The sequence below is a fragment of the Rissa tridactyla genome, chromosome 13, assembly GCF_028500815.1.
Source record: "Rissa tridactyla isolate bRisTri1 chromosome 13, bRisTri1.patW.cur.20221130, whole genome shotgun sequence".
In the NCBI taxonomy this organism is placed as follows: Eukaryota; Metazoa; Chordata; class Aves; order Charadriiformes; family Laridae; genus Rissa; species Rissa tridactyla.
In genome coordinates this window covers 12824541-12850320 of record NC_071478.1, presented here as the reverse complement: position 1 = coordinate 12850320, position 25780 = coordinate 12824541, and the positions used below count along the sequence as shown (strand labels likewise).

At 43.6% G+C, this 25780-nt stretch overlaps 1 protein-coding gene across 1 annotated transcript; it reads left to right on the top strand.

Annotated features, from left to right (window-relative positions):
* Positions 1-2771: 2771 nt before the first annotated feature.
* On the top strand, positions 2772-20093 carry TMEM233 (transmembrane protein 233). The gene is made up of 3 exons (XM_054220034.1): positions 2772-3156; positions 11186-11320; positions 18236-20093. Exons 1-3 carry the CDS (start codon positions 2968-2970, stop codon positions 18245-18247), a joined length of 336 nt encoding a protein of 111 aa, XP_054076009.1. The 5' UTR covers positions 2772-2967; the 3' UTR covers positions 18248-20093.
* The last annotated feature ends 5687 nt before the right edge of the window (positions 20094-25780 follow it).

Below are 25780 nucleotides of genomic sequence, written 5' to 3'. Positions count from 1 at the left end.
CACAGAGTCCAATTGGAGGCCTGTAACCAGTGGTGTCCCTCAGGGGTCAATACTTGGACCAATTTTGTTCAATATATTCATTAATGACCTAGATGAGGGGACAGAGCGTATCCTCAGCAAGTTTGCTGATGATACCAAGCTGGGAGGGGTGGCCGACACTCCAGAGGGCCGTGCTGCCACCCAGCATGACCTGGACAGGCTGGAGAGCTGGGCAGAGAAGAACCTAATGAGGTTCAACAAAAGCAAGTGTAGGGTCCTGCACCTGGGAAGGAAGAATGCCAAACACCAGTATAGGTTAGGGGCGGACATGCTGGGAAGCAGCTCTGAGGAGAAGGACCTGGGGGTCCTGGTAGACAGCAAATTATCCATGAGCCAGCAGTGTGCCCTTGTCGCCAAGAAGGCCAATGGCATCCTGGGCTGCATAGGGAAGACTGTGGCCAGTAGGTCGAGGGAGGTCATTCTCCCCCTCTACTCTGCACTGGTGAGGCCACAACTGGAGTACTGTGTCCAGTTTTGGGCTCCCCAGTTCAAGAGGGACAGGGAACTACTGGAGCGAGTCCAGCGTAGGGCAACCAAGATGATTGTGGGACTGGAGCACCTCCCTTATGAGGAAAGGCTGAAAGAGCTGGGACTCTTTAGCCTGGAGAAGAGAAGGTTGAGGGGGGACCTGATTAATGTTTACAAGTATCTAAAGGGTGGGTTTAAGGAGGACGGAGCCAGGCTGTTTTCAATGGTTCCCAGCGACAGGACGAGGGGCAATGGGCACAAGCTAGAACATAGGAAGTTCCGTTCAAATACACGGAAAAACTTCTTTACGATGAGGGTGACAGAGCACTGGAACAGGCTGCCCAGGGAGGTTGTGGAGTCCCCTTCTCTGGAGATTTTCAAGACTCGCCTGGATGCAGCCCTGAGGGATGTGGTTTAGGCAACCCTGCTCTAGCAGGGGAGTTGGACTAGATGATCTCTAGAGGTCCCTTCCAACTCTGAAGATTCTGTGATTCACGGTCCTCAGAGAAAGATTTAGTGCAGGTTGTGGGCCTGGTGTGACTGGTAATTCCACCAGTCTCTGAATCACCCTATTGGAGGTCCCGTATAAAGGCACTTAAACTAAATGTCTGATTTTATACAGTGAGAATCTACATCCTTTCCTCATACCCCAGTTTTGAGTCTCCCTGGCTAATCACTGCACACAACTTTGCCGTCTCTCTAGAGCTAATGTGCCAGCAGCTTTTTGTTGTGCTTGTTCATGTTCAACATCAAGGGCTCAAACTGCCCTGTGTGAGCTGGATGTTCTCATTCACATGCCTGACAATAGGTTCTTATTTACCTGTGGGTGTTTCAACTACAAGTACTCAAACTCATTAAGCCATTACAGTGTTTCCCTGAGTGTTCTCGTGGATTAAAGGCTTGAGTGGCCCTGGTAGATGCCAATCCCATGCAGAGGGTACGTCCATGGTCTCCGTCCCTATGGAAATCAATCCTAAAAGTAATTGTGTGGTGTGATGTGAACTGTGTCTTCTGAGCTTGTCTGGTGACTGTTTGAAGTCCCCCGAGAACAAACATATCAGAGATTTTACAGCTACAAAGAGCTTGTGCCTGAACGCTAATGGGTACATTGGCAAGCAGATGTAACTTTGGCATTTCTTGCTCTTTCCTAAAGATATAGAATCTTTTATTTTGACGTTTTGATAGATCAGCAGATTCTCATTCCACGTTATATTCTATGCATGCAACTGAGAGATGATTAACGTCTATGAAAGTGAAAATACTGCACCTATATTTCTTATGCCTTTGCTGTGTTGATTGCATTTTATCTTGTGGGGTGACATCCAGAGATGGGAAACCATAGCTCCATTCAAGTCAATTGCAAAACTCCCAGTGACAAAAGTAGCTCATTCATAAAGCTCTAAACACACCTTACTGTTTTCTATAACTTTCATTAATGAAATGCTCTCAGGAGGAGCCAGACAGAGCAAAATCTCAACTCCAGCCTTCACCTGATCAGAAGTCTCTCCATTTTGCAGAAGCTCCATGAAGGTATAAAGTTCTTTTTTCTTGTATCGCATAGCAGAAACAGAGCCTGTTCCCTTCAGGGTGCAGGCTGTCATCCTCTTCCTCACCAACTCCAAAACTATGATAGAAGCAGATCTTTATTTACTTGCTTTGTGGTTTGGTTGTTCTTGGGTGGTTTTTTTTTCCCCATACAGTAGGTTTTGGAAATAATAAAGTTTCATTTCCTTGCTCCCCCTCCTCCATCCCCCAAAGTGGATTTCAAGTTATGTTCAGTAAGGACTGAATCACTTGCTAAAAATTAGCCAAAGTAGTCTGGGCCTGAGCTACCAAAATGCTTTAAGTTGGTTATTTTCTGCCAATCTTTGATGATTTTGCTAAATTTAGCAGGTCCCTGGGGTTAGGAGATGACAAATTCAGCCCAGATCAGAGGAAATGCCTTTGTAGACTTTATGCCACTTGCTGATGGGGCTCGCTGACACTAGAAATGACGGTGTAAGAACACAGCGAAGTTCTCCCCGGGGTAATGCGAATTTAGTTAAAGTCGTTTAACTGCAAGAAAAGCCCGGACCGCCCGAGGGCCGTGTGGCTGCGGAGGACCCCTCCGTCCCAGCGGCGGGGGCGGCTCCTGGGGGCGGGGCGGGACGGGACGGGGCAGCGCGGGGAACCCCCGCCCGTCTCCGTCCTGCCGCAGCCGGGACGCGGGGCTGCAAACCCTCCACGGCGTTTTGGTCTTCTTTTTTTTTTTTTTTCTTCCCATTTCAAAGATTTCTTGCCAGAGGAGCTGTTGGCAGGCAGCCCCCACCCCGCCCCGTCGCCGGTCCCGGGGAGGCGCCGCTCCGCGCTGTACCGTGTGGCGGCGGGCGGCTCCCTTGGCTCGGCGCCGCGGCGGGGTCACGCCTGCCCGGTGCGCGGCGCTGGGCTTTCCCAGCCGCCCGCCCGCCGCGCCGCAGCCCCATGTCCGCGCTCCCCGCCGGTGCCGACATCAAGAGGGCTCTGGAGAACAGCCCCGAGACCAACATCGAGGATGAGCTGCCCGACGGGCCGCCGCAGTCGCGGCCCAAGAACTACCTGCTCCTCAGCATCCTCGCCTGCTTCTGTCCCGCCTATCCCGTCAACATCGTCGCCTTCGTCTTTGCCGTCATGGTGAGTAGCACCCCGCCGGGTGCCCAAGCCAACTGCGGCTTGGGGCTGGGTGTTTGGCGGGGCGACCTCCGGCTCTCTGCGCTGGCCCGGCCCCAGCCGCGGCGCTCCCGGCTGGTCCCGCCCGGGACGTGCGGGAGCAAAGTGGGGCTGGTAACGGGCATCCCGCCGCCCTTGTAACCACCGCGTGTGGACAGAGTTAGGTGAGGCAGCGAGCCTGACAGCATCAGCGGGCTCAGTCATTTAGCTGTCCTAGCAGCAGATATAAAATGCAGAGTGAAATGCAGTTCAAATCAAGTTTGCAATATCAGTCTTTAAAAGGGAGGGAGCTTTATTGCGATTAATGGGATTTGTTACATCAACTAACTTGCACACTGAATTGGACACAGTATCTGTGTGCGAAAGTGACAACTGGGGAGCAGAGATCAGATTTGCAAAGGAACAGATGTAGTTTCTACTTTGGCTAATCAAATATGATAGAGGTGTCTTTTTTCTAGTAAACAGGTTCTTTATCCTGATACTATTTGCTAGAATAATACACACAACAATAACGATTGTACGTTGTTGGCAAAAACCTTTACAAAATTGAGCATTGAGTACACAGAGAACAGCCTTACTCCTACAAGCCATAATTGGTTTTCATAGTCCTTAATAATCCATCAATCTCGTTAACTTCAAAGGGATTGTTAGAACAGAATCTTCTTGGAGTTAAAAGTTGCAGAGTCAGATCTAGACTTTTCTAATAGGTGTAATAATCAGTGTAATCAGTAATACTGCAATGTATTTCTGTTGTTTAGGAGCTGAAAAGGGTTTAAAACATGTTGTGTATTTTCATCCTTTTCTCTGATAGCCAGGCTGAAAAGGTAAGTAAAAATATAGTTGTTTCTTTTTGTAATTAAGTATCGTTACCTATATCTAAAATATACTAAAGCACACTCCTTTAAAACTAGTAAGGGTGATCAGAAATCACGCCTAAATATTGGGATACATACTTAAGCTTGATAATTACTTAAAGGAGCTATTTTAAAGCCATCTTCACAACCTTTTTTGTCCAAATAAGCATTAGCAGTCACTGTATTTTTTTTCTGTGTTTATTTTCTTTGTTGTTAACTTAACTATAAAATAAGCTCTTTTCCTTGATTTGAGATTTGGTCCTGCTGGTACCCAGCGTCCTTTCTGTCTGTGGACACTTAGGGTGCTATATAAAGTAATGAGAGCTGATGATCTGGGACCATGAGCATCTGTTCACTGTGACAGTACTTTCACCAAAGGACTAGGGCTGCACAGAAGTTAACTGTCAAGGACAGAATTTGGCCTCTAAAGATTTTTGCGCCCCATATGGAGAAGTCTCCACCCACGTCCTAGTTGAAGTTCATGCAGGCTTTTGGAGTCAGGCTTAAGTAACTGTCACCAGGGAATATGTAGAAACCAGGGTGGGAAGAGCACTTCCTGAATGCTAAACAGTCTGTGCAGGTCTCAGCTGCCCACTCCCTTAAAGCGGGTAAACAAAAAGCAAACCAATAATCTCTACTGTATGTGAACGCTTTCTCTTTCAACATCATTCTTACCTAAAATCTCTCCTTTTCTGTGAAAACAACACGTTCGTCATCTTTGCCACAGCCCGAGTCCCCTGCCTTTTAGAGCTGCAACCTGTAACTGCTCCATTAACCTCAACTCCAGGTTCTGCATTTTAACCTATGCTGGTTTTATTTCCACTTCTGCTGGGATTTACATCCTCCCTCTCTTTCTCAGCTTGTTCCCTAGAATTGCTAAGGGTTAACACTGAGATACAAGAGTGGGTTATTTTATTTTCTTACAGAAGATACCTTTATAGTCTGCAGAGCTTGCTTGGGATCTCGTGTCAGAAAAGATAAAGGCTCGTAAACATGGAGTTCTTTATAAGTTTCTACTTCTTAGAATGGACCTGGAAGGAAGAGTCCTGTTGGCTTCTAGAGAGGCATGGTTCAGCACCCTGTTTGCCTGTGTCATGTCCTCCTTAAGTGCTCTCAATTCAGATGATGTTTTCGCTCTAAAAGTAGAGTCTGGAGTCTAACACACCCCCGATTAAATGACAGATTTGTCTTCAGTCTCTTCTGCTGCCCCATTTACAACTCCAGCACTGGTTTCCTCACTTCTTTCTCACCTTTGGGGCCACAAACCTTACCATTTTAGATTTTACCTCCTTGACTGTATTTTTAGAATCAACCTGTCCTAAGTTCTTCCGATGGTGATAACAACCTTTTCTTGTTCCTTACCTCCTTTGTGAAAGAAATGTATTTCTCATGACGGTGGTAAGAGGATAGCTAGTAGAATGGACACTTAATGGCATCAGCATTGATGTAATGGCATTACAAGAGCAGCCCCCTCAAACCAGTTGCTGGTCACTTGGAGGTGTGATGGTTGCTTGGCAGTTTTAGAAAATGGAGATCTGTTTTCCTCAGGATCCTGGCCAGGCTGTAGCATTACTGCTCTCCCTAGTACTTTTCTGCAGTTCCAGCCAGGTGCTGTCAGGTCTCCTGCTTCCTGTTGCTTCCAGCAGCTACATTGTGTTGCTGTACGACTAGCTGGCTCACTCACTTTTCTTATTCTTTCTCACATGGGTGATACTACAGGCATCAGAGCAGGAGTGTGGGGTGCAGGTACCAAGTCAGGAGGCTCATGAGAGAGAAGAGACTTCTCTGGTGCGAGGTTGTGGGTAGGCAGTGTGTCACTGAGCTCTTTGCCTCCATATCTGCAGTTTTGTGTCTTTTCTCCCCCTTTGTGAACCCAAAGAGCACTTAGCTGGCAGTGAACTGGCAGTTGTATCTGCGAACTGGCTCTGGTGCACTGGGTGCATCTGACTTATGGAATCAGAGCTAGAAGGGAGGCTGTGTGACAACTCTGAAAAATGGGTCAGATATTTCTAATGCTAACACTATAGGTCTGATAGTTGAACAAATATTGTTGGCCTTACTCAGTACAGCACCTTCAGTTGTTTTTATTTCAAAGATCTTTGGCAGCCTAGTCATCTAGTTCCATAAGGCCTTAGACTTGTAACAGTTTCAAAACAGTCTCTCAGAAGCTATTTCTCCCTGATTGTTTGCTCCTAACTCCCTCTTTATGTTGACACATTTCTGTTTAAGCATTTGCGTGTTTCAAATAACGTTATGTGGTCAAGCTGTGACAATCTCAGCTCATCTACCTCTGATAGTAACACGTTCTTTGACTGCATTTGTTACCCTTGGATTCAGATGCCTTCTCTGTGTATTGGTTTCCCTAAGCAGAGACAACAAGCAAGAGAGTGGTAGAAGTCATGGGACAGCAAAGTGTGGAACTTGCTTTCCGAGGGGCTCACCTCTTCTAATTGTGACCCTAAAGAGCCATGTACAGTGTGTTGACTTTGGTCAGGTCAGTGACTAGAATAGTGACCAGTGTTACTGTACAGCTGTACTTCCCTTTAGTTAGAAAGTTTGTATGGAAAGTTTATTAATTTATACAGCAGGGTTTTTTTTTTAAGTAACTTGTAGGTGCTTGGACATCTAATACCATATGGGACAGCCTGTACCAACTTCAGGAGTATTAAGCAACAAGGCTTAGCAGCTAGCAGCTCTTCTTAAGCATTTTTGCATGGCCCTTATCTTTGCAAAATGGTAAGCTTTTCGTCTGCAACACTTTCAACCTGTCCCTAAAGACACAGAAGTCCAGCATTTGTTTGCATGCTGCTGTACAGCCTGCAGAGCAAACTCCTTTCGTTGTGTCCTGCTTCATTGCCAAAAAACAGAGATCAAGCCTGTCTGAACTGCTCCCCAATTCCACACACACCCTCTCTGCTTCTTTCTCCTTCCCTGTAAGTTGTTCACAGGGAGGAATCATAGTGAGCCAGCATGTCTCATTCTTCCTTTGGTCTGAACTAGAGAGCGTCTCATTTCCAGGCACAGCCAAATAAGGTTTGTTACAGCCTGGCTCATGGAAAGCATAGAAAATGTTGAGCAGAGAACTTTAGTCTTGTCTGCCCAGATTTGTAAGAGATGTCGAGACGGATTTCTGAAGTAACTCAATATTCTTTCTGCTTTTGCCATAAACGGTGCTCTCAGGATGTGAAATAGAAAATGCACATTAAAAGGGATTAATAGTTTGTAGCTAATTCAGCAAATTTCTGTTCATACGAGGTTAAGTTCCTTCATTGTTGAACTGAGAATATCTTTTATAAATAGATATGTGTGAACCTGGTGAAGTCACTGAGATTGCTCAAGTAAATAAACAGCTGAGGAACTGTGGCTTTAATTTAGTTTATGACTTCATAGCGAGAGGTAGCAGAAACCTGAGAAATCATATGGTATTAGGTTGAAAATGGCTGAAATTTGTTTTAAAAGTTGGACAGACCAAATGTTGCACACAGATGCTGTATTCTGTATATATCGCCTAGCCCTTGGAAATACACAGACGTAACATTTAAGGCTGTAATGGTTAATGTTGTCTATGTCTAACACTGAAAACTGCAAGCTTGATCTAAGGGCCCTTTGAAGCAGACGGAAGCAAATGAATTTCAGAGTTTTGCATCAGACCCCAACCACTTCCCCAAACCTCTTATTTTTTTCTTGAATGCTGTCTAAGTTATGCCTTTTAATTTAAACCTCTTAATAAAGAAACTTTTGTCTCCTTCCTGTCTCTCCCAAATCCTCTTATCATTAATGCTGTTTTCCTCCTCTTCATCGTGGATTTGTATTAAAATGACATTACTTATTAAAGTGCATGGGGTGAATTATTTATGTGGTACCTGCAGAAATCACATGGACATTCTCCAGACTTCCTAAATACATTAGTAAAATTGCACCGATCTGCAAGCTGGTGCTGCCATGTCTTGCTTACAACTTTGTCTCAGTCTTGAGACCACATATGTGGGGAGCTGAGTTTAGAGTGTTTGCCAGGACCACTCTCTAGAGGTCATGCAAAGTGAGTCCTTTGATGGTGGAGAGAACAAAGTCAGCGCTGAGGTGTCAGTAATGCTTCTCCCTGTTTCTCCCTGTAGACACAGTCCCATTTATAGTTGCTGACAGAGGCAGAAGGAGAAGTCAGCCTGCTCAAGACCATGCTAAGCGGTGTTTCTTCTGATGCTCCTTTTATTCACCTTTCCGAATGTATTTTGAGAAAACCCAAGAAAAGTTGTCTCCAGTAGACATGATTCCTGAAAACAGTGGAGTGAGTTAGGTGAGAGGAGCTGTGCCAGCCACCCTTTGTAACATAAGGCGGCACTGGTGGAGAATCAGAGGTGACATCATCCTATTTGACTATGTGTTTGCGTCCGTCTCATTTCTGTCTCTTCCCTCTTTCCCCACTGTATCCTTTAAGTCCGCTAGCCAACCTCAACAAAATTTGACAGCAGAGCAGAGGTATTAGTAATATTCTTTAGGGAAATAAAATAGAGAAATGTTTAGGCATGTAGGCTTCCAGGAAGAGAAGAAATGTATTAGTGCTCTCTTTAAGGGCAAGAGCACATCAGCAGCACAGTCTTTCTTAGACACCAGAGAATAAATACCTGCACTTATCCTTGAGATGCAATTCTAGGAATATAGACTTCATTGCTTTGGGACTGTCTTGGCACGAGTGATCTTACTGCAGTGCTAACACCAAGGATGCATCTAGCCCATTAACTTCTGTGTGCTCGCTAATCGACAGAACATACACAGATAATGTCCCTAATTATTTTTCTGCTTGGGGGAAAAAAGGCTCTACAACAATGCCTGGTATCCTCTGAAGTTCATTCCTTTCCTGCTCCGCAGTCTCAGATCTTTACTCTGTTGAATTGTTCTGTCTTTGCTACAAAAAGTGATTCATAACAAAATCACTTTTCGTAATAGCACTTGGTGATACCTCATACAGTTGTTTTCTAAAGACAACCTGAATTATTTAGTCTACATTTGATCAGGTCCCCATATTTCTCTCCCAACACCTCCCACTTCTGTGATACTTCCTGGAATGGAATCATAGAATGGTTTAGGTTGGAAGGGACCTTAAAGATCATCTCATTCCACGCCCCCTGCCCTGGGCAGGGACACCTCCCACCAGCCCAGGTTGCTCAAAGCCCCGTCCAGCCTGGCCTTGAACACCTCCAGGAATGGGGCAGCCACAGCTTCTCTGGGCAACCTGCGCCAGGGGCTCACCGCCTGATAGTAAAGAATTTCTTGCTAATATCTAATCTAAATTTACCCTCTGTGTTCAAAAACGATTACTTCTTGTCCTGTCGTTCCACTTCCTGATCCAGAGTCCCTCCCCAGCTTTTCTGGAGCCCCTTTAAGGACTGGAAGGGGCTCTAAGGTCTCCCCAGAGCCTTCTCTTCTCCAGGCTGAACAACCCCAACTCTCTTAGCCTGCCTTCATAGCAGAGGTTCTCCAGCCCTCTGATCACCTTTGTGGCCACCCCTGGACTTGCTCCAACAGGTCCACGTCCTTCTTATGTTGGGAGCTCCAGAGCTGGATGCAGTACTCCAGGTGGAGTCTCACCAGAGTGGAGTAGAGGGGCAGAATCCCCTCCCTTGCCCTGCTGGCCATACTGCTTTTGATGTAGCCCAGGATATGGTTGGCTTTCTGGGCTGTGAGTGTGCATTGCCCGCTCGTGTTGAGCTTCTCATCAACCAACACCCCCGAGTCCTTCTCCTCGGGGCTGCTCTCAATCCATTCTCCACCCAGCCTGTGTTTGTGCTTGGGATTGCCCTGACCCACGTGCAGGACCTTGCACTTGGCCTTGTTGAACTTCATGAGGTCCGCACAGACTCACCTCTCAAGCCTGTCCAGGTCCCTCTGGATGGCATCCCTTCCCACTAGCATGTCAACCACACCGCGTAGCTTGGTGTTGTCGGCAAACTTGTTGAATGCTTATGAGATACTAAAGAACAGGTTATGGCTAACCTGATTCCCCAAGGAAGTATGCTGATGTAGTTCAATAGTACAATCTGATAAAGAAATCTGAACTTAATGTCATGGTTTATGAATTTAAACTCTCCTGATCTTGCAAAATAATTCTTAGTAATAACACTCTTTTAAAAAATTCTTTAGTAGCATCTTATTCTTGGGAAAAAGTTACTATAAACTGTGTTAGACTCATGTAGTAGAATACTTCAGTGTCCTTCACTGAATCTTTTCTTTCAAAAATATGGCCTGGTTAGAACAAAAATTAATTAAGAAAACCCTACAGCGTGTCTCACAAAAGACTAGAAGATTGGTGGTCCTATCACAGTTTGTAATCTCTGTACGTAATGAATATAAAGCATCTGCTAAATCATGGGTGGATAGAGGGTGGATACTCAAATCTGTTGAGATAATATCTGTATGTCTGATGCATACCTCAGGATGTATATGATAATAATTACCAGTGTGCTCCAAAAATGTAAAGGGACAGACTTTCTAGCCCTCAAAGATGGCCCTCAGATATTTTGTTCAGATGGTCTATGTTTCTTTGTGGGTTTTTTGCACCACTAGCAAACTACCTATTAATTCTTCAAACTTTGTTTTGAAAAGTAAAGCATTAGAAAAATAGGACATTAGTAAGCTTTTTTTTCAAGAAGTTTTCCTGAGTCTTTCTGTAAAAATGCAGCCTATTTATGCTCCTTTTTATGCTTATGGTCCTATAAAGCATAAGAGTTTATTTCACTGTTGGTGAAGTGGCCCACTAACGGTTCACATATACTACAAAAACATTTCCAGAGATAAAAGCCCACTGATTTATGCAAGTGGGTGGATTAGAGATGATTTGGCAGGTTTTATGCTTGTGTGTACAAGAAAACTCATCATATGAATATGATTTCACCACTGAAAATAAGAGCTGTCGTTTGCAATGAAATATACTGAAAATGAGTGAAACGGAAACCTGGACTCACTACTTACCTTGGACTGTAGGCAGTGGATGTTTATTTTTACAAAGCAAATACCATTTTCTGAAGTCCTTCCTACGGTACCAAAGCGCACAGAACTTAACATTGGTTCAAAGAAGTTGCATTGGTTTGTGTACAGATTTCTGTTTAATAAAAAGTCACAAATTCTCTGTTTCTCTTCTACAGGCTTTAAACAGTTATAATCAAGGAGATATAGAAGGGTCAAAAAGACTGGGTCGCAATGCACTCTGGGTTGCCGTTGCATCGATTATCATTGGCCTTGTCATCATTGGAATCTATTGCGTAGTTCATTTCACAACGGTAAGCAAAATGCTGCTGGTTCCAATGCAAGCAGTTCTTTGTGCATGGGCTTCAGAATATGAAACTAAAGATTGTCAGGGCCATCTGGTAACGTTAAAATTTAGGGTTGCGTGTTTTCCAAAAGAGCAACTCTTAATTATTTTGCAATTTAGAAAATTCTGTTATCTGTGGCTAAACGTAAACAACTGTGTCTTAGCATCTTAGCATCTTAGCATCTTAGCAGCAGTGGATTTTCTAGAAACTCTTGCAGCTCCCATAGGTTTTTCTAATTTAGGCCAGTTGCTTTTTGGTTTTTCTGCCCATTAGTTTCACTATCTGCAAGACCAAGTGCATAGAGATCCTTAGATTTCAGGTAATAGAGTCCCCAGGTGCTAATTTTCAGTCTCAGTCTGTCCAACATATCTTTTAACTTTGCAAGGAGAAGATGACGATGGTCAATTACTGGTTTACTGTTTGGTATTAAGGTGACCATAGCTATATCAAAAGTGACCACAAATGTAATTTTGACTTGTTTTGCTGTGGGAGAAGGTTGTTCTCTCTCAGTGCTGTGTAATTGACCTGCCTTTGTACACCTGGAACGATAATGAAGAAGCTTGGCAAATGGATCTCTGTATACATAGTGGTTATCCACATGGATTATAAGCTTATTTGGAAAAGAGGACGAAAGTACTTAAGGTATTGATATCCTTTCTTAAGGTTGTGCAACAACGACTTCTTTTCTCTACAGTAATGTCCACTTCCCATTAAAATAACCAATTTAAATCAATTTATTACTGTCTGTTTTGATTGGAGACCCTTTCAGTGCACTGTACGAACTTACGTATGAACTATAAACAGCGGTCACCTCACCACTGAAATGCAAACATCTCTAGGGAGTGGAATGGAGTAGCTGGTTAAACATGCACAACATTTTCAGACAAAAACTTGCAGTATGGCATACTGAACTGCAGGGAAGTTAGTGGAGATGAGGTCCGTTTCTGTAGGGTATTAGTGGATGGTGCTGCAGAATTCACTAATTTCCCTTGCATTTTGCAAGCATGAATTTCTCTTTGGTTCAGCTTGTGGTTCAGTTCATTCAGTCCTCACAGATTTAAAACCAAGTCACTTCAGGCTGGGTGTGCCAAGTTTTGTAATTGACAGCAGCAGTAAATTCCTCTGTTCGCCTCTACTACCTCACTCAGCATTTCTCAAACGAGGATAGCAGCTCAATTTTTTAATTTTTTTTTTAAGTAGGAAGAGAGGAGGGCAGTATGAGGAGTGGCAGACAACACTGACCTGAAGCAGTCCCATTAACCAGGGCACACTACCTACATTTAGTTGTAGTCAACAGTTCACTTCCGCTACAGTAAGGACCCTGTGTGCTGAACGTGTGAATGCTTCTTTGTGCCCACTGCCAGATATTAGTGGTAGTTAGCACTTCACATCTAGCTAGCATTTGAAAGCACTTCTCTCTCTCCTACCCTCAAGGAAGCAAGCAGCAATAAATCAGTATAGTACAATTTCATGGTTTTTTCCTGAATTTTTATCTTTTCAGAATTTTTTAAATTGGTTTTGGTTTTTTTTGTTTTATTTTTTTAAGAGAAACATCTCTGTGTTAGATGGAAGCATTGCCCAAGAGCTTGGGAACCCTCATCACACTGCTGGCATATTAACATCTGTATTTGGTGAACAGTTTCCACAGAGGTCTTGTGGCCAAATGGTACCTTGAGTTTTGTGAGGACTCGAGGTTTGCTGGATTGACTCTGCTCTCTGGCTTTCCAGTCTCTTTACTACTCCCTGCCCCGCCACTCTCACCTGTCACCCTTCAAAGAGCCCTTGCTTCTAAGAAAGTGTTTGATGGGAGCAGCAATCTTCTTTATTCTTCTGATCTGAAAATGAGTAAACAGGAGCACCCAATTGGCCTTTCCCCACCCTCCATGCTTGCCTGAGTCTCCTTTGTTGCCTTGCTCTTGGACATTTATATTTTATACCAAGTTGTCTTCAAGTTTGACGTGCCACTGGTGTGGATGGCATTGCATGCTCCAGGTAGTTATCTCACATCCATTTGTACCTTGGTCGTGATTATTTACAAACAGCCACTTTGCACTCTGCTAATGTGAACTGAGTGTAAATTACTTGTATGCTAGCTTTAATATATATGCTTCAATATTAGTAAGATAGTACAAAATAGAATAATATGACAGTCGGCCCTGTAACTGATTTATTTGATTACTATTAGGCACAGATTTTATATTTCCATGACGTGCACATGCATTTTTCCTGAAAGGTAATTTAGACTTCAGCAATCTGTATGAAAAGCGTGACCCTTCCAGGATATGTTACTTTGTGTTTTATCCACATGGAATTCGTCAGCTACCGTATTACCCAGTTGCTCCTGCTGACATTCCTTGTGACTTTGTTTGGTCTTCAAAGGATAACAAGCCTCATTGGGAATATCCCCTTGTATTCTCCTTCAGTATTCTTATGTGTCTTTCCCTAGACCTTGTTGTTTACCATCCTAACATCCCATTTCTAATCTGTGTTACTACTTTATCTGTTCTCCCATGACTGCTAGAGCCTCTCACAGAGGATGTTACTTGAGTGTTCATAAACCCTTTGATAAATTTCACTAGCTCATTCTGATTTATCTATGGTTCTGCTGACAGTATCAAAGATGCAAGGTGTAATGAGTTTGAGGGCTGGATGAGCCTCGGGAGTTCTTCCACAATGTCCCAGGTCTGCGCTTCTGGAAAGCCACAAACCTGGGACATCCAAGTCAGGCTTGATGTTACACAACTTTTCTTCTTGTCACAGAAACTTGCTTCCGGCTCAGCTGGCTTTGTAGTCTCCTTCAAAACAACTCCTCACCTTCTCCCAGGAGGCTGGCTACACGTGTCCTGGAATTGCAGATCTGCAGGCCAGGAAGGAAACCTTCCTTCTCCTGCCAGAAGTCACAAACTTCAGGTCTTCCCTGTCATGGAAGTCTCCATTCAGTTCTTGTTCAAGTGTAGTCTTTAGTTTTTCATCCTTTGTTTTGTGGAGCTCAAGCACTCCCCTCTCCAAAGTGTCTGTGAAGACCCTGTTGGTCTCCTGTTTGTACACCCTGATGATCTGCAGTCTGCTCACCTCCTCCTGAAGTCCTTTTCCCTGGAGGTTTAGTGCTTCAGTCAGAATACAGCTCCCATCAGAGGGACTACCGACATTCCGGCCCCAAAGACAGGCAGCAGGCATTCCCTGCAACCTGGACTGACACATCCTCCTTCTGAAGCTCCATTTCGGTCAAGGCATCCAATATGCCAGGCAGTTGCTCCAGCAGTTTCGGGGATGGTGCCCTGTGGCTTATCACCACCACTGTTGCACAGTCCCAAGCGGTCCCTTGCTGTCTTCAACAGAGTTTCTGGGTCTCCTTCTGTGCAAACATACAAATTAATCAGTAAAAACCTTCTTTGCCATTCTTGAGCATCTCTCATTGAAACCACTGTGAAGGTAGGAATGGTAGAGAAGTGCAAGAAAGTCCTGCTTTGAACTAACAGTGACATTATACTCCCAATAATACTGGTAGACTCGGGAAGAATATGACCCTTTCACTTTTCAGAAAAAGGGGGCTCTGAGCTTCCTTGTGTGCCTTCTGTGGTTTATTCAGTTGCAGAGCAACAGTAGTACGGAATAACAGCAGGCGACACCTACGTCTGCATGGAAGAAACAGCCTTGACTTTGAAGATTTTGAAGGTTTACTCAGTGCTAAGCCAACTCAGGGCTTCTACTGCTGCCTTGGAGAGAGCCTCATTCGTCTTTAACACTGGCATGTTATCTTTAGCAAACATACATTAAGATATACAGTGATACATATATATACACACACACATATATATATCCTGGAACAGGGCCCACCCAGCACTTGGGAGCCATCTACTTCTGCAGTCATGACCCTGAATGTAGACAAGGGGAAGCTGTCACTTGCATCGCTGCAGTTAACAGCCCAGCAATAAAACTCGTCTGTCTTGATCAATGTAAACTAACGTGTTCCTCATTATGCTGAGGAATCACCAAGTGTTAGGCTGCGGTGTGTGCTGAATCAGGGCTCTCCCCCATTCCACACTAGGCCAAATTTATTCTTACTCCATTCTGTAACTTTTACCCTCTCCTGTCAGCTTCTCCTGCACTCCCACCTTGCCAGTCCTGAATGCTGAATTACACTTCCAGTGCTTGCTCAAATGTAACTTAAACCAGTATCTGTGTCACCACTGAGTCTAGCCCTGCATATGTGCCCATAGGCGTGTTGTCCATCAAGAACTGCAGTAAGAAAAGGGACGCATTTGTCTGCCATAAGGAGACATCACTAAGAACTGAAACAGTGCAGAGCTGTGAGCCATAGCCTCTGTGTGGCCTTAATTTGCTTTAACATGCCTGGTTAGAGAGTAAATGGCAAGATACCTAATGACAGATGACGCTCAGCTGTGAACCACGTCCTGAATCCTGCCTCTAGTTCTGATGTCCTTCTCTTAAGAAAGATGTGGTGTACCCACACCTCGCAAAGAGAAGGGCTGCAAGGTATGAAAACACTTTTATATGTGGAAAGACAAAATAGATGCAATCTTTTTGGCTTGGGAAAGAAAGAATTAGGAATCTGTAGTTAAAGGCAGTGAAATAAAGAGTGATTATTTGTTGTCTCTTCTGAATGAGATGTGAAGGGCCATCAGAGGAAAGCAGCTTTAAACAAGAAGGAGGTACTTTTCCATGTGACATACAATGCAGCTGTAGGACTTATTCCTTCTGGTCACTGTGGATACAAAAAATACAAATTATTTGAAACAGCAATGAGTGAAGTTACAAAAAAACAAAACAAAACAAAAACCCACTTAAATGCAAAGATGCAGATATAATCTTGAGCTCAGAAGGTTTCTAAGCTGCAGATTGCCAGAGCTGGAAGGCAGTAAAGGCAGAAATATCACCCTGGGTGTAGCCTTTTCTTATACAGTCCCTTTAGGCATTTGTGACAGCTACTGTTTTGGTATGAGGAAGGGTAGCCAAAGTACTGAAGAAAAGGAATGCAAGAAACTCCTGCCAATGGACCAGTGTCCAAGACTTTTTTAATTCACATCAGAAGTTCATTGTCTTTGTTTATCTTCAATCCCAGGGCCACAGGCAGGACAGAATTATCTTCTGGTAATAACTTCTGCGAGAAGGGTAGTTGTGCGCGATGACTTTAGAATATCATGCAAACCATTATGACATTTAATGCTTTCGTAGAGGAGTGTGAAATTCTGACCCCTTCTTTAATCTCACTTGATCTAGAACTTCACCCCAAAGAAGTCACAGAAATACCACCTGTCAGCATGGCTTTGAAGGAAGACAGAGAGACAGCCAGGCTGGGCGGAAAGTACTAGCTTATTATACCGGTTCATAATCAGTAGGTTCTTAAATCAAGCATATGTGCAGTAATGCAACATTGGTAATTACTGGTAGAAGGAAAAGGAGTAAGCATTTAGACTGTGCATGAGGGACAGATGTATACATACATTTTTCTTACTAACTTAGACATAATTGTTTAGGGGGAAAAGGAATGCAAGATTACTTTTAATCTCTGCTGTCCCCTTCCTGAGGCTCTCAAAAGCCTTTGCAGCCCTTTCATTGAGTGACTGTCTCTCTTTCTGAGACAGAATAAACTGGAGGCCAGTAAGATGGCAGGAGTTACACAGCCAGCCTCCAGATCTTTACATTGCAATCCTGTTCTCTGTACCTCACCACAGAAAAAAAAAAAAAAAGAATCGAGGAAGACTACCTGCCTTTCAGTGCAGGGATTGACCTGCCAGTAACTGATAGAGCACAAAGTCTGAAGTCAAGGCATTCCTATTGTCTTTTACCCACGTTAATTCCTGGTGCACACCTAGCTGGTGAGCTCGTACTGCTGCTTTTCTATCAGTAAGGGTGCTAACGGGTGCTTATCTCATTGATACCCTACCTCTTTTTACTGGGTTTGTAAAAACACACGAGCTTAAAGTCCCCTACCTGTCTGTCAAATGGGTTCAGTCCGCTCAGAGGCTGTGTAGCAGGCAGACACATGTAGATGCACAGAGGATTGTAATCACATCAGCCTCATTTCCTTAGCAAACCACATTAAAAATTCTGGTCCAGTTGTTTCATCTGTGCATGGAGGAAATAGATAGATTCACGGAATCAATTGTGGGAAGTAAATCCTACAATAGATTCTGCCCATTGGAGTCCTGAGTACGGTCCAAGAGACAGTCAGCAAAGGAGTTAATGCTGTCTGCAGGATCTATTTACTGTTTAGTGCCTCATGTCCTAGATCTCTCTTTAAGGAGGTGCTAAAAGGTAGCTGCTTGATGGAGAAGGTATCTTGGACTCCAGCAGAGAGCCCAGCATCCAGGGACAAGCCAGTGAGATCAGCATGTCCATGGGTAATGTCTGAGACCTACCCCCAACACAAGAATTTGAGGGAACTTCTCAGATCTTTCCTCTCCTAAGGCAGATGCACAAGAGAGATTACACAGCCCTTCTAAAACGTTTGTCGTGTATTGCTGTTGTATTTACCAAGTTATCTACTGCTGAAAGTACTGTTCTTGCCTGACTGTTTTACGTACCACTTCAAGGAAACAGAGATGCTGTTGACCTCATGAAACTTTGTCAAATAAGAGCCCATTTCCTGGCAATGAAAGATCCTAACTTGCATTGATTCAGGTAACCCAGTTTAAAAATTCAGTTCAGATTGACAGATGACCAGTGCTATTAGAAATTTAGCTCTTTGATTCAAAACTGTATTGAACCACTAATCTAGCGGGATGTTTGTTAAGAGAACAAGTGCCACTAATGTGGCGTAATGTATCCATTAGATCTGTAGAATTAATAATTTAAACTCAGAAGGCAAACTTTCTGTCTTTTCCTCCTTTAAAAATACATATTTCTGTGTCCTTGCAGCATGCTATCTGAAGACCAGGGCTGCACTTGGAAGATATCATCATGTAAATGTTGCGAGCACAAAAAGAAGACGAGAAGGAATCCCTTCATTCCAGACTGTTAGATTTGACACTACAAGTCTGCAGAGGCATGTTGCTGGTGGATGAACTGATAGTCCAGTTAGTTAATCAGCATGGCGTGACCAGGTTTTCAAAATTATTTATTTATAAGGAATCTCAGTATAAAGCAGCATTTTTCTCTTTTACCCTGATGTATAATGAGATCTTGCCCTAACAACTCCCTTTTCTTTCTCATTTACATGGAATGTATGCTGGATCCGTGATATTTCCTGGCTCATCCTAGCCAGACAAAGACAACATATCTAGACTGTTTATAGTGCACGATGTAAGATCTGATGCACACCCCGCTGAAGCTAGTAGAAGAACTCCGGTTGCCTCCAGTGGGTTTTGGATCAGGCCATTAAGGATTTTTTTATTACTTTAAAATAGTCTCAACATATCACAGTCGTAACCATGGGTTTGTGATTTTATCCTGCTGTGTGATTTTATAATGCTGTGGGCGTACTCTGCGGCTGCAAAGCGGCTGCTTTCCTCTGTCATCCTCAGCTTTTAGGTCTTTATCTTGGATTTTTAACCACCTGGGACCGATTTCAATCACTTGCTTATTAAGAGACACTCTTCTTCTGTAGCATCCTTATTTTTCTTAATGATTTTTGGTTTGTTTTGTTGTCTTTCATTGTTGGACTCCCTTGACTCCAGTCCTGCATTAAAGTTGCACTGATCATATTTTCCTCTTTAAACTTCACGTATGTAAAAAGCTCATATTTTTTTATCTGACAAAAGATCTTTTTAAATAGATGTTCTTCATCCCTTTGTTATTGTTCCAGTAGAAAGTCACATATTTTCATTGTGTTCTGCTTTGTTCATGTTTCTTTTTGTTTAGTTCATCCTCTCATCTTGCTATGAATAGTCTATATATCAATGCGGTTAGAGATGGACAGACTTTTGTACCCTTACACAGTTACCTACACTCTTGCTGATCCTAAGATAATACTGAGTGAACAGCTTTAGGTTACAGAATTGATGGCCTCTCAATTACTGCAGTTTCTTGATACCTTATGAAAATTTAGCATGGAACAGCTGTTTTTAATTAGCTGAAAACTGTTTGAAAGAATAGATTTGTTTTGTCACACCAATATACCATGTTAAAAGGACTAAGCTCTGGTGAGCGTTAAGACAGATGGCTACATCTTCAGCGGTTGTTGCTCCATTTGCTTTAATTGTTACTACATCTTCAAGCAAGCTATGCCAACTTACACTTACTCTCCTTGCACTAACATAAATCTGGATCTACTACCCAGAAGTGCGTGGGAGTTTTGCAGGTGCAAGTGGGAAAAGAATCGTGCCTGGCAGGAGTACAACTACCTGTTGAAAAAGAAATAATCTCCCAGATACCTTTACCTGTTAAAGCATATGCCTGGAAGTAGCATGCATTTTCTGTGCCTTGATATTATACTTTTAATGTGCTTTTTCGCTTTTCTTTCTGCCAAATTCTGTTTTTCATTGAAGTCAGTGATGCATCACCTATCCTTAATTACTCTAGTATAAAACTTCACAAACACTGGTGAAATCAGTTGATTTCTTCAGCATTTACACTGATCGAATTTGTCCACGTGGGAGTCTTGCCACTGATTTTGATGATCCCAAGAATTGGCTGTTCTGTGAACTCCTCTTTGCTTTTTGAATACTATTTCAATGGTCTGATATGTCTTGTGGGACTTTTAGTAGCTTGCCTTATTATCAGATATGATAGAACTGTTATTGAGAAGTGGAATAAAATTACTTTTAATTCATGTCCATTCTGGTATGTGGGAAGTGTCTTTCCTAAGTTTTGTTGCCTCTTCTATTTTAAAGAGTAATAATGCTTTTTCTAACCCCTTGGACAGTTTCAGAATGAATTGAATCAAAGCAAAAGCAGGATTTCTGGCCTACGTGATACTATACAACCACTCTGTACTGTAGCTAGTACATTCAGAAGTTGCTAGAGATCAATTAATGCTCAAAATATCAGCAAGGTAAGCGCTTTGCTTCATTTTCAAAATAACATCCAGAAAGAGTGTTGAGGCCTTTTCAAAATGGTCCCTCAATGGTCTCATCTCTTCGGGGCTTTCCTGCCAGGGTGACAAAGTGGTCAAAATGAGGTCACCAAAGGAGGTCTCTCAGCCGGCAACAGGGCTCAGATTTCTACCACCTTGAATTGCTGGCATCAAAGTAAACACCATTGCATTGCGGTAGTAATAGGTTCCCTACATCAGTGTACTAAAAATCAAAGCGTGTACAAAAATTTTCATCCTTCTGCAAAATATTAAACACTAGATTGTAAACTAAACCACAGCTAGTGGTGTCAGAGGGGAGAAAGATTTCTAAAGGTATTTGGGCACTAGAGGATAGAGAGGCAACTTGAAGTATTTTTTGAAAGTGCCTAACAAGGATTTAGATCAATAGGAGATAGACACTGGACTTGTTCAGATGCTTTTGAAAACCATACTGGAAATCTAACTTGCATCTTGATGCTCATAAATATCTTTGAAGTCTCGCTCTTAACATAATTGAGAATTGAGCCATTGTATCTTCAGTACTTCTGAAGATAAATGGTGCTACCTTACAGTGCTATTGATTGGTATAAAAATAAAGGCTTTATATTAAACCACTTAATGTGACAGAGAGGGGAAAATGCAGCAATTCCTCTAATGTCCTTTAGTGCTTCTGTGTCATAGGTAATCTTATTTTTGCTTTACTAATGTACTGGTATGAGTTCTCTTCATTTATTTATGTTTACATAAATTTTCAACCACGTTTGAGAAATGCAGCTTGTGCTGGAAATGAATACGGTCCTTGTGCAACCAAATCATTCTGTTGTAGATGTGACAGACCCATACAAAGGGGTAACACAGGGAAACTAAATGACATTTTACTGCCCAAATCAGCAAGACTCCTGGTGACAGCAGTGGGTTTGGAAGGCAGAAGGCAGTTGTCTGACTGAGGAATTATTGCCTGCTTTGTATTTTGAGGGGCATATAAACAAATTTCATTATCTATGACAAGCTCTTGAACTTACCTGTTCTTCATTGTCATGCATCTAGATTTGGATTTGGCCTATTATTATTCTGTGTTGTACCTACAGCAAATTATGTTATTTCATGAAATAGGTGGGGAAGAAGTGGTAAAACCTATTTCATAGAATCATAGAATTGTTAGGGTTGGAAGGGACCTTAAAGATCATCTATTTCCAACCCCCCTGCCATGGGTAGGGACACCTCAGGTTGCTCAGAGCCCCATCCAGCCTGGCCTTAAAAACTTCCAGGGATGGGGCTTCCACCACCTCTCTGGGCAACCTGGGCCAGTGTCTCACCACCCTCATGGTGAAGAACTTCTTCCTAACGTCCAGTCTGAATCGACCCATCTTTAGTTTTAATCCATTCCCTCTAGTCCTACCATTACCCGACATCCTAAAAAGTCCCTCCCCAGCTTTCTTGTAGGCCCCCTTAAGGTACTGGTAGGCCACTATAAGGTCTCCTCGGAGCCTTCTTTTCTCCAGACTGAACTACCCCAGCTCTCTGTCTGTCCTCATAGGAGAGGTGCTCCAGCCCTCTGATCATCCTCGTGGCCCTTCTCTGGACACGTTTCAGCACATCTGTATCTTTCTTGTAGTAGGGGCTCCAGAACTGGATGCAGTACTCCAGGTGGGGTCTCAGGAGAGTGGAGTAGAGGGGGAGAATCACCTCCCTCGACCTGCTGGCCACGCTTCTCTTGACGCAGCCCAGGCTACGATTGGCTTTCTGGGATGCAAGTGCACACTGATGGCTCACGTTGAGCCTCTTGTCCACTACCACCCCCAAGTCCTTTTCTTCAGGGCTGCTCTCAAGCCAGTCACTGCCCAGCCTATATCAGTGCTTGGGATTGCACCGATGCAGATGGAGGACCTTGCACTTGGTCTTGTTGAACTTCATGAGGTCGGCATGCGCCCACCTCTCCAGCCTGTCCAGGTCCCTCTGGATGGCATCCCTTCCCTCCAGCGTGTCAGCCTCCCCACACAGCTTGGTGTCATCAGCAAACTTGCTGAGGGTGCACTCAATGCCACTGTCCATGTCCCTGATGAAGATGTTAAACAAGACCGGTCCCAGTACTGATCCTTGAGGGTTTCCACTTGTCACTGGCCTCCACTTGGACATGGACCCATTGACAGCCACTCTGTGGGTGCAGCCATCGAGCCAGTTCTTTATCCACTGAATTGTCCATCCATCAAACCCATATTTTATCAGCTTGGAGACCAGGATGTCATGCGGGACAGTGTCTTTTCAACTGAACATCTGTGTCCTGGGCAGGTGAACAGAGTCTTCCTTTCACAAAGCTGCTCCAGGCTTCCAGTTTTTGATGCACTCTTTCTGCATGCTGAAGGCACCAACTAATGCCTGAAGTCCAGCTCTCTTTTCCTTCCTGCATGTGTTACAGGCAGAGACAGATGGAAATTTGAAATTGCTGGCCTCAGCTCCTGGATCATGTTAGCGTCTTTCGCTTCTTACAGGGCAGCTGCATTCTGCAAAACAGCAGTGTGCATGTATCTTGATATGTAACCCTAGAAGAGGGCTTCTAAATATAAGAGGAGTTTCTTTGCTGCCGTATGAAGGGGGTCAGCCAGACCAGACGTATGGTGTATGTTTCATCAGATTGCACAGCAAAAAAAAATAATCAAGGGGACAATATGAAATTAAATTCTTTGGGTGGTTCCCTGCAGGCATACCCAGGAGTTTACAGCTTATGACTTGAAAATCAGCACTGGCTCTTCAATTTATGTGGCTGCAACCACAGTCTGAACAGTGTGGCTTGAGGCTTCAGAAGCTGTTGCTTTTGTACCTATATCTTTGGATATGTGCTCACAGTGTTATGCCTCTCAGCCTAGGGATAGGTTGTATTTGATTGCTACTACAGTGTCCATCACTCTCAGAATCAATCCAGATGCATCAGCTGGAACAGTGTGCAAGCATCTCTCTCTAGGCTCATTTCCTTACCTGGGCCCTAACTCTGTCAACTGGTTATCTAAAATGGATTTTTTAACTGATTTGCATCAGTTGGGGAGAGACTGGATCATCTTCCCAGTTAGTTTTTACTGTGTGTGCATTGTGTGTGCACATGTACAAGAGGATGCACTTGAAGGACAGGAGCCTTTATAGAACGTGTCGTTTTGTGGTGGGAAGAGTCCATATCACCAAAACTTCACTCCTGGGGTAAAGTAAGAGGAAGTTGAATAGATGTGGAACCTACGCTGACTTTGGAGGAGATGCCTCTGGGCAGAGTCAGAGACATCAGAAGGCCTGTGCAGGGTAGTCTGCATGGCTGCTGCCTGACCCACAGCTCTTCTGAGACTGAGCCCTCAGTCTTTCACGGGCAGTATCTTCAGGCTGAAACACTACTTGAATGTTGGCTTGCTCTTACTATCCATCCATCTCCAATCCCATTTTTGATTTGTAGTTCTCTGAAGGTGTGCAGTGTTATGTTGGAGTAGAGGAGCTGAGAAGGGATGCAATGGCCTATGAGTGATTTTTATGCGCACTCACAGTTTTCCGTTTCCCAAGCACAACGGCATGTTCTGCATGCACAGCAACGGCATGTGTCCCTGAAATGTGAGTGAGCCTTTAAGGAGGCTGCCCGACTTCCTCTGCATCACTCCCTGGCAGCCTAGCAAAATGGGCTAAATTCAGAAGTGACCTAAAAGGAGGAGGGGGGTTTGGAAACAGATTACTCGGACAATGTAAAGATGGAGGAACAAACTTGTGAGCCCAAGGTAGAAAGGAAGGTTATAGTAAGGAATTTAACCAGAAGGTTTCTGCAGTTAAGGTTATCCTGTCTTGAACTCTAGGGTAAGTTCTGCTGCGGTTACCACCTAACTCACTCTCCACGGCACAGAAGCTACAAGAAGCACTTGCTCGTGTGTCATTTATAATGTGATTTGTGGCATGTCTGAATTTGATCTACCAGCTCACAACTGAGGATGGCGCTTCAGTTTTTGTCATATCTAGCTGTAGGCTGAGTCAGCTTCCACTTCGCTTGCAATGACTTCTCTTTGGCTGAATAAGCTTGCATCACATCAAGGAAAAAGAGCTTTGCCAGATATCAACGGATTCATCATGACTTTAAACTGAACAGTCGGAGCCTTTAGGCCACTGCATTTCTTTTTCAACACATACTCTGGGGTAAGAGAAGGGGAAACTCCACTAAACTTAAGGAATGCCCACCAGAGCAGGTTGTGTGCCATGGCAGCCTTGTGTACACATATCTCAACCAGTGTTCAATGGGGGCGTAATTGCCTTTTGATTTTAACCAACTCCAGGAGATAATCCAAACAGTGAAAACGGCCTAGAGCACAAGTGGTTGGTGAGTGCCATGCCTTCCTTGGGGCTAAGCACAAGAGTTCAGCACAAGAGTTCACTTTTTGTGCCCAAAAGGTTTGTAAGGCCGTTCTTCACCCTGTTTAATCAAAAACATACATTCCCCTAACACAGCTCTCTCCTGACCTCAGATCTATCCCGTTTGGTCCTTACTTTCTTTAAAAATGAGTCAGCTGATGAAGAAAGACGGTAAGTGATAGCTCCAAGGCGGTAGAATGACTCAGTAATGAAGATGTCACTTCACTTGACCCCTCAGCCTGCACAGCACCGAAAGTGCTCTGTCATCATTGTCAGAACTTTGACAAAGTCTGCTGAGTCTCATCATCTTATGAGCCGAGAACCAAAACGCCTTAAAATTTATTTCTGAATAAGATCCTCTGTGTGAGTTTCAATAGTCAGGCCAGGTCTAGTTCATGTTTATTAAAGAAGGTAGGCGTGAGTAAGGAAAAAAGGAGCTGACCTTTGCTCGTGGCTAGTGACACGGTAAATAACACAGAAACCGTGTAGCTTTTTGTATCCTGCAGGTGTTTTACAAGCATCTCCTTTTAGAACCTCACATTGCCCTATGAGGTGGTGTAGCACAGTCCTGACACCTGATAAGGCATTTAATCAATTACTTTTATCTTGGTTTATGGGTTGTGGACAATCTGAAAGTGGATTGTGGGCTTTTTTCAAGGGAATTTCTTATTCAAAATTATTCAGTTACATTTTCCCCTGATCCCTTTACCCTCCAGCCTGCCACTTGCAATTCAAACTGTTGTTGTGATTCACCATACAACTTCCATTTTTTTTTTCCTGAGCAGATGACCATAAATCCTAGGGCATTCACATCGTTGGTGTGATTGCTAATACCAAAATTTTGTATTTGCAATGCCTAAATTTAATGTTTACTTAAGGTGAGTATTTGTCCCATGGAACTGTGGGTAGTGAACACAAGCAGGGGCCTGAATACACCAGAATAAAATAATTCGCAGTTCTGAATCTGTATTTAACAAAAAAATTTTGCAATATTCACTCAGCCTAGCATATATTCCTTTGGCTGATGGAGAGCTAATAGCTAAAGGCAAAAGTCTTCTTGAAGGTCATGCTGGCACTTACTG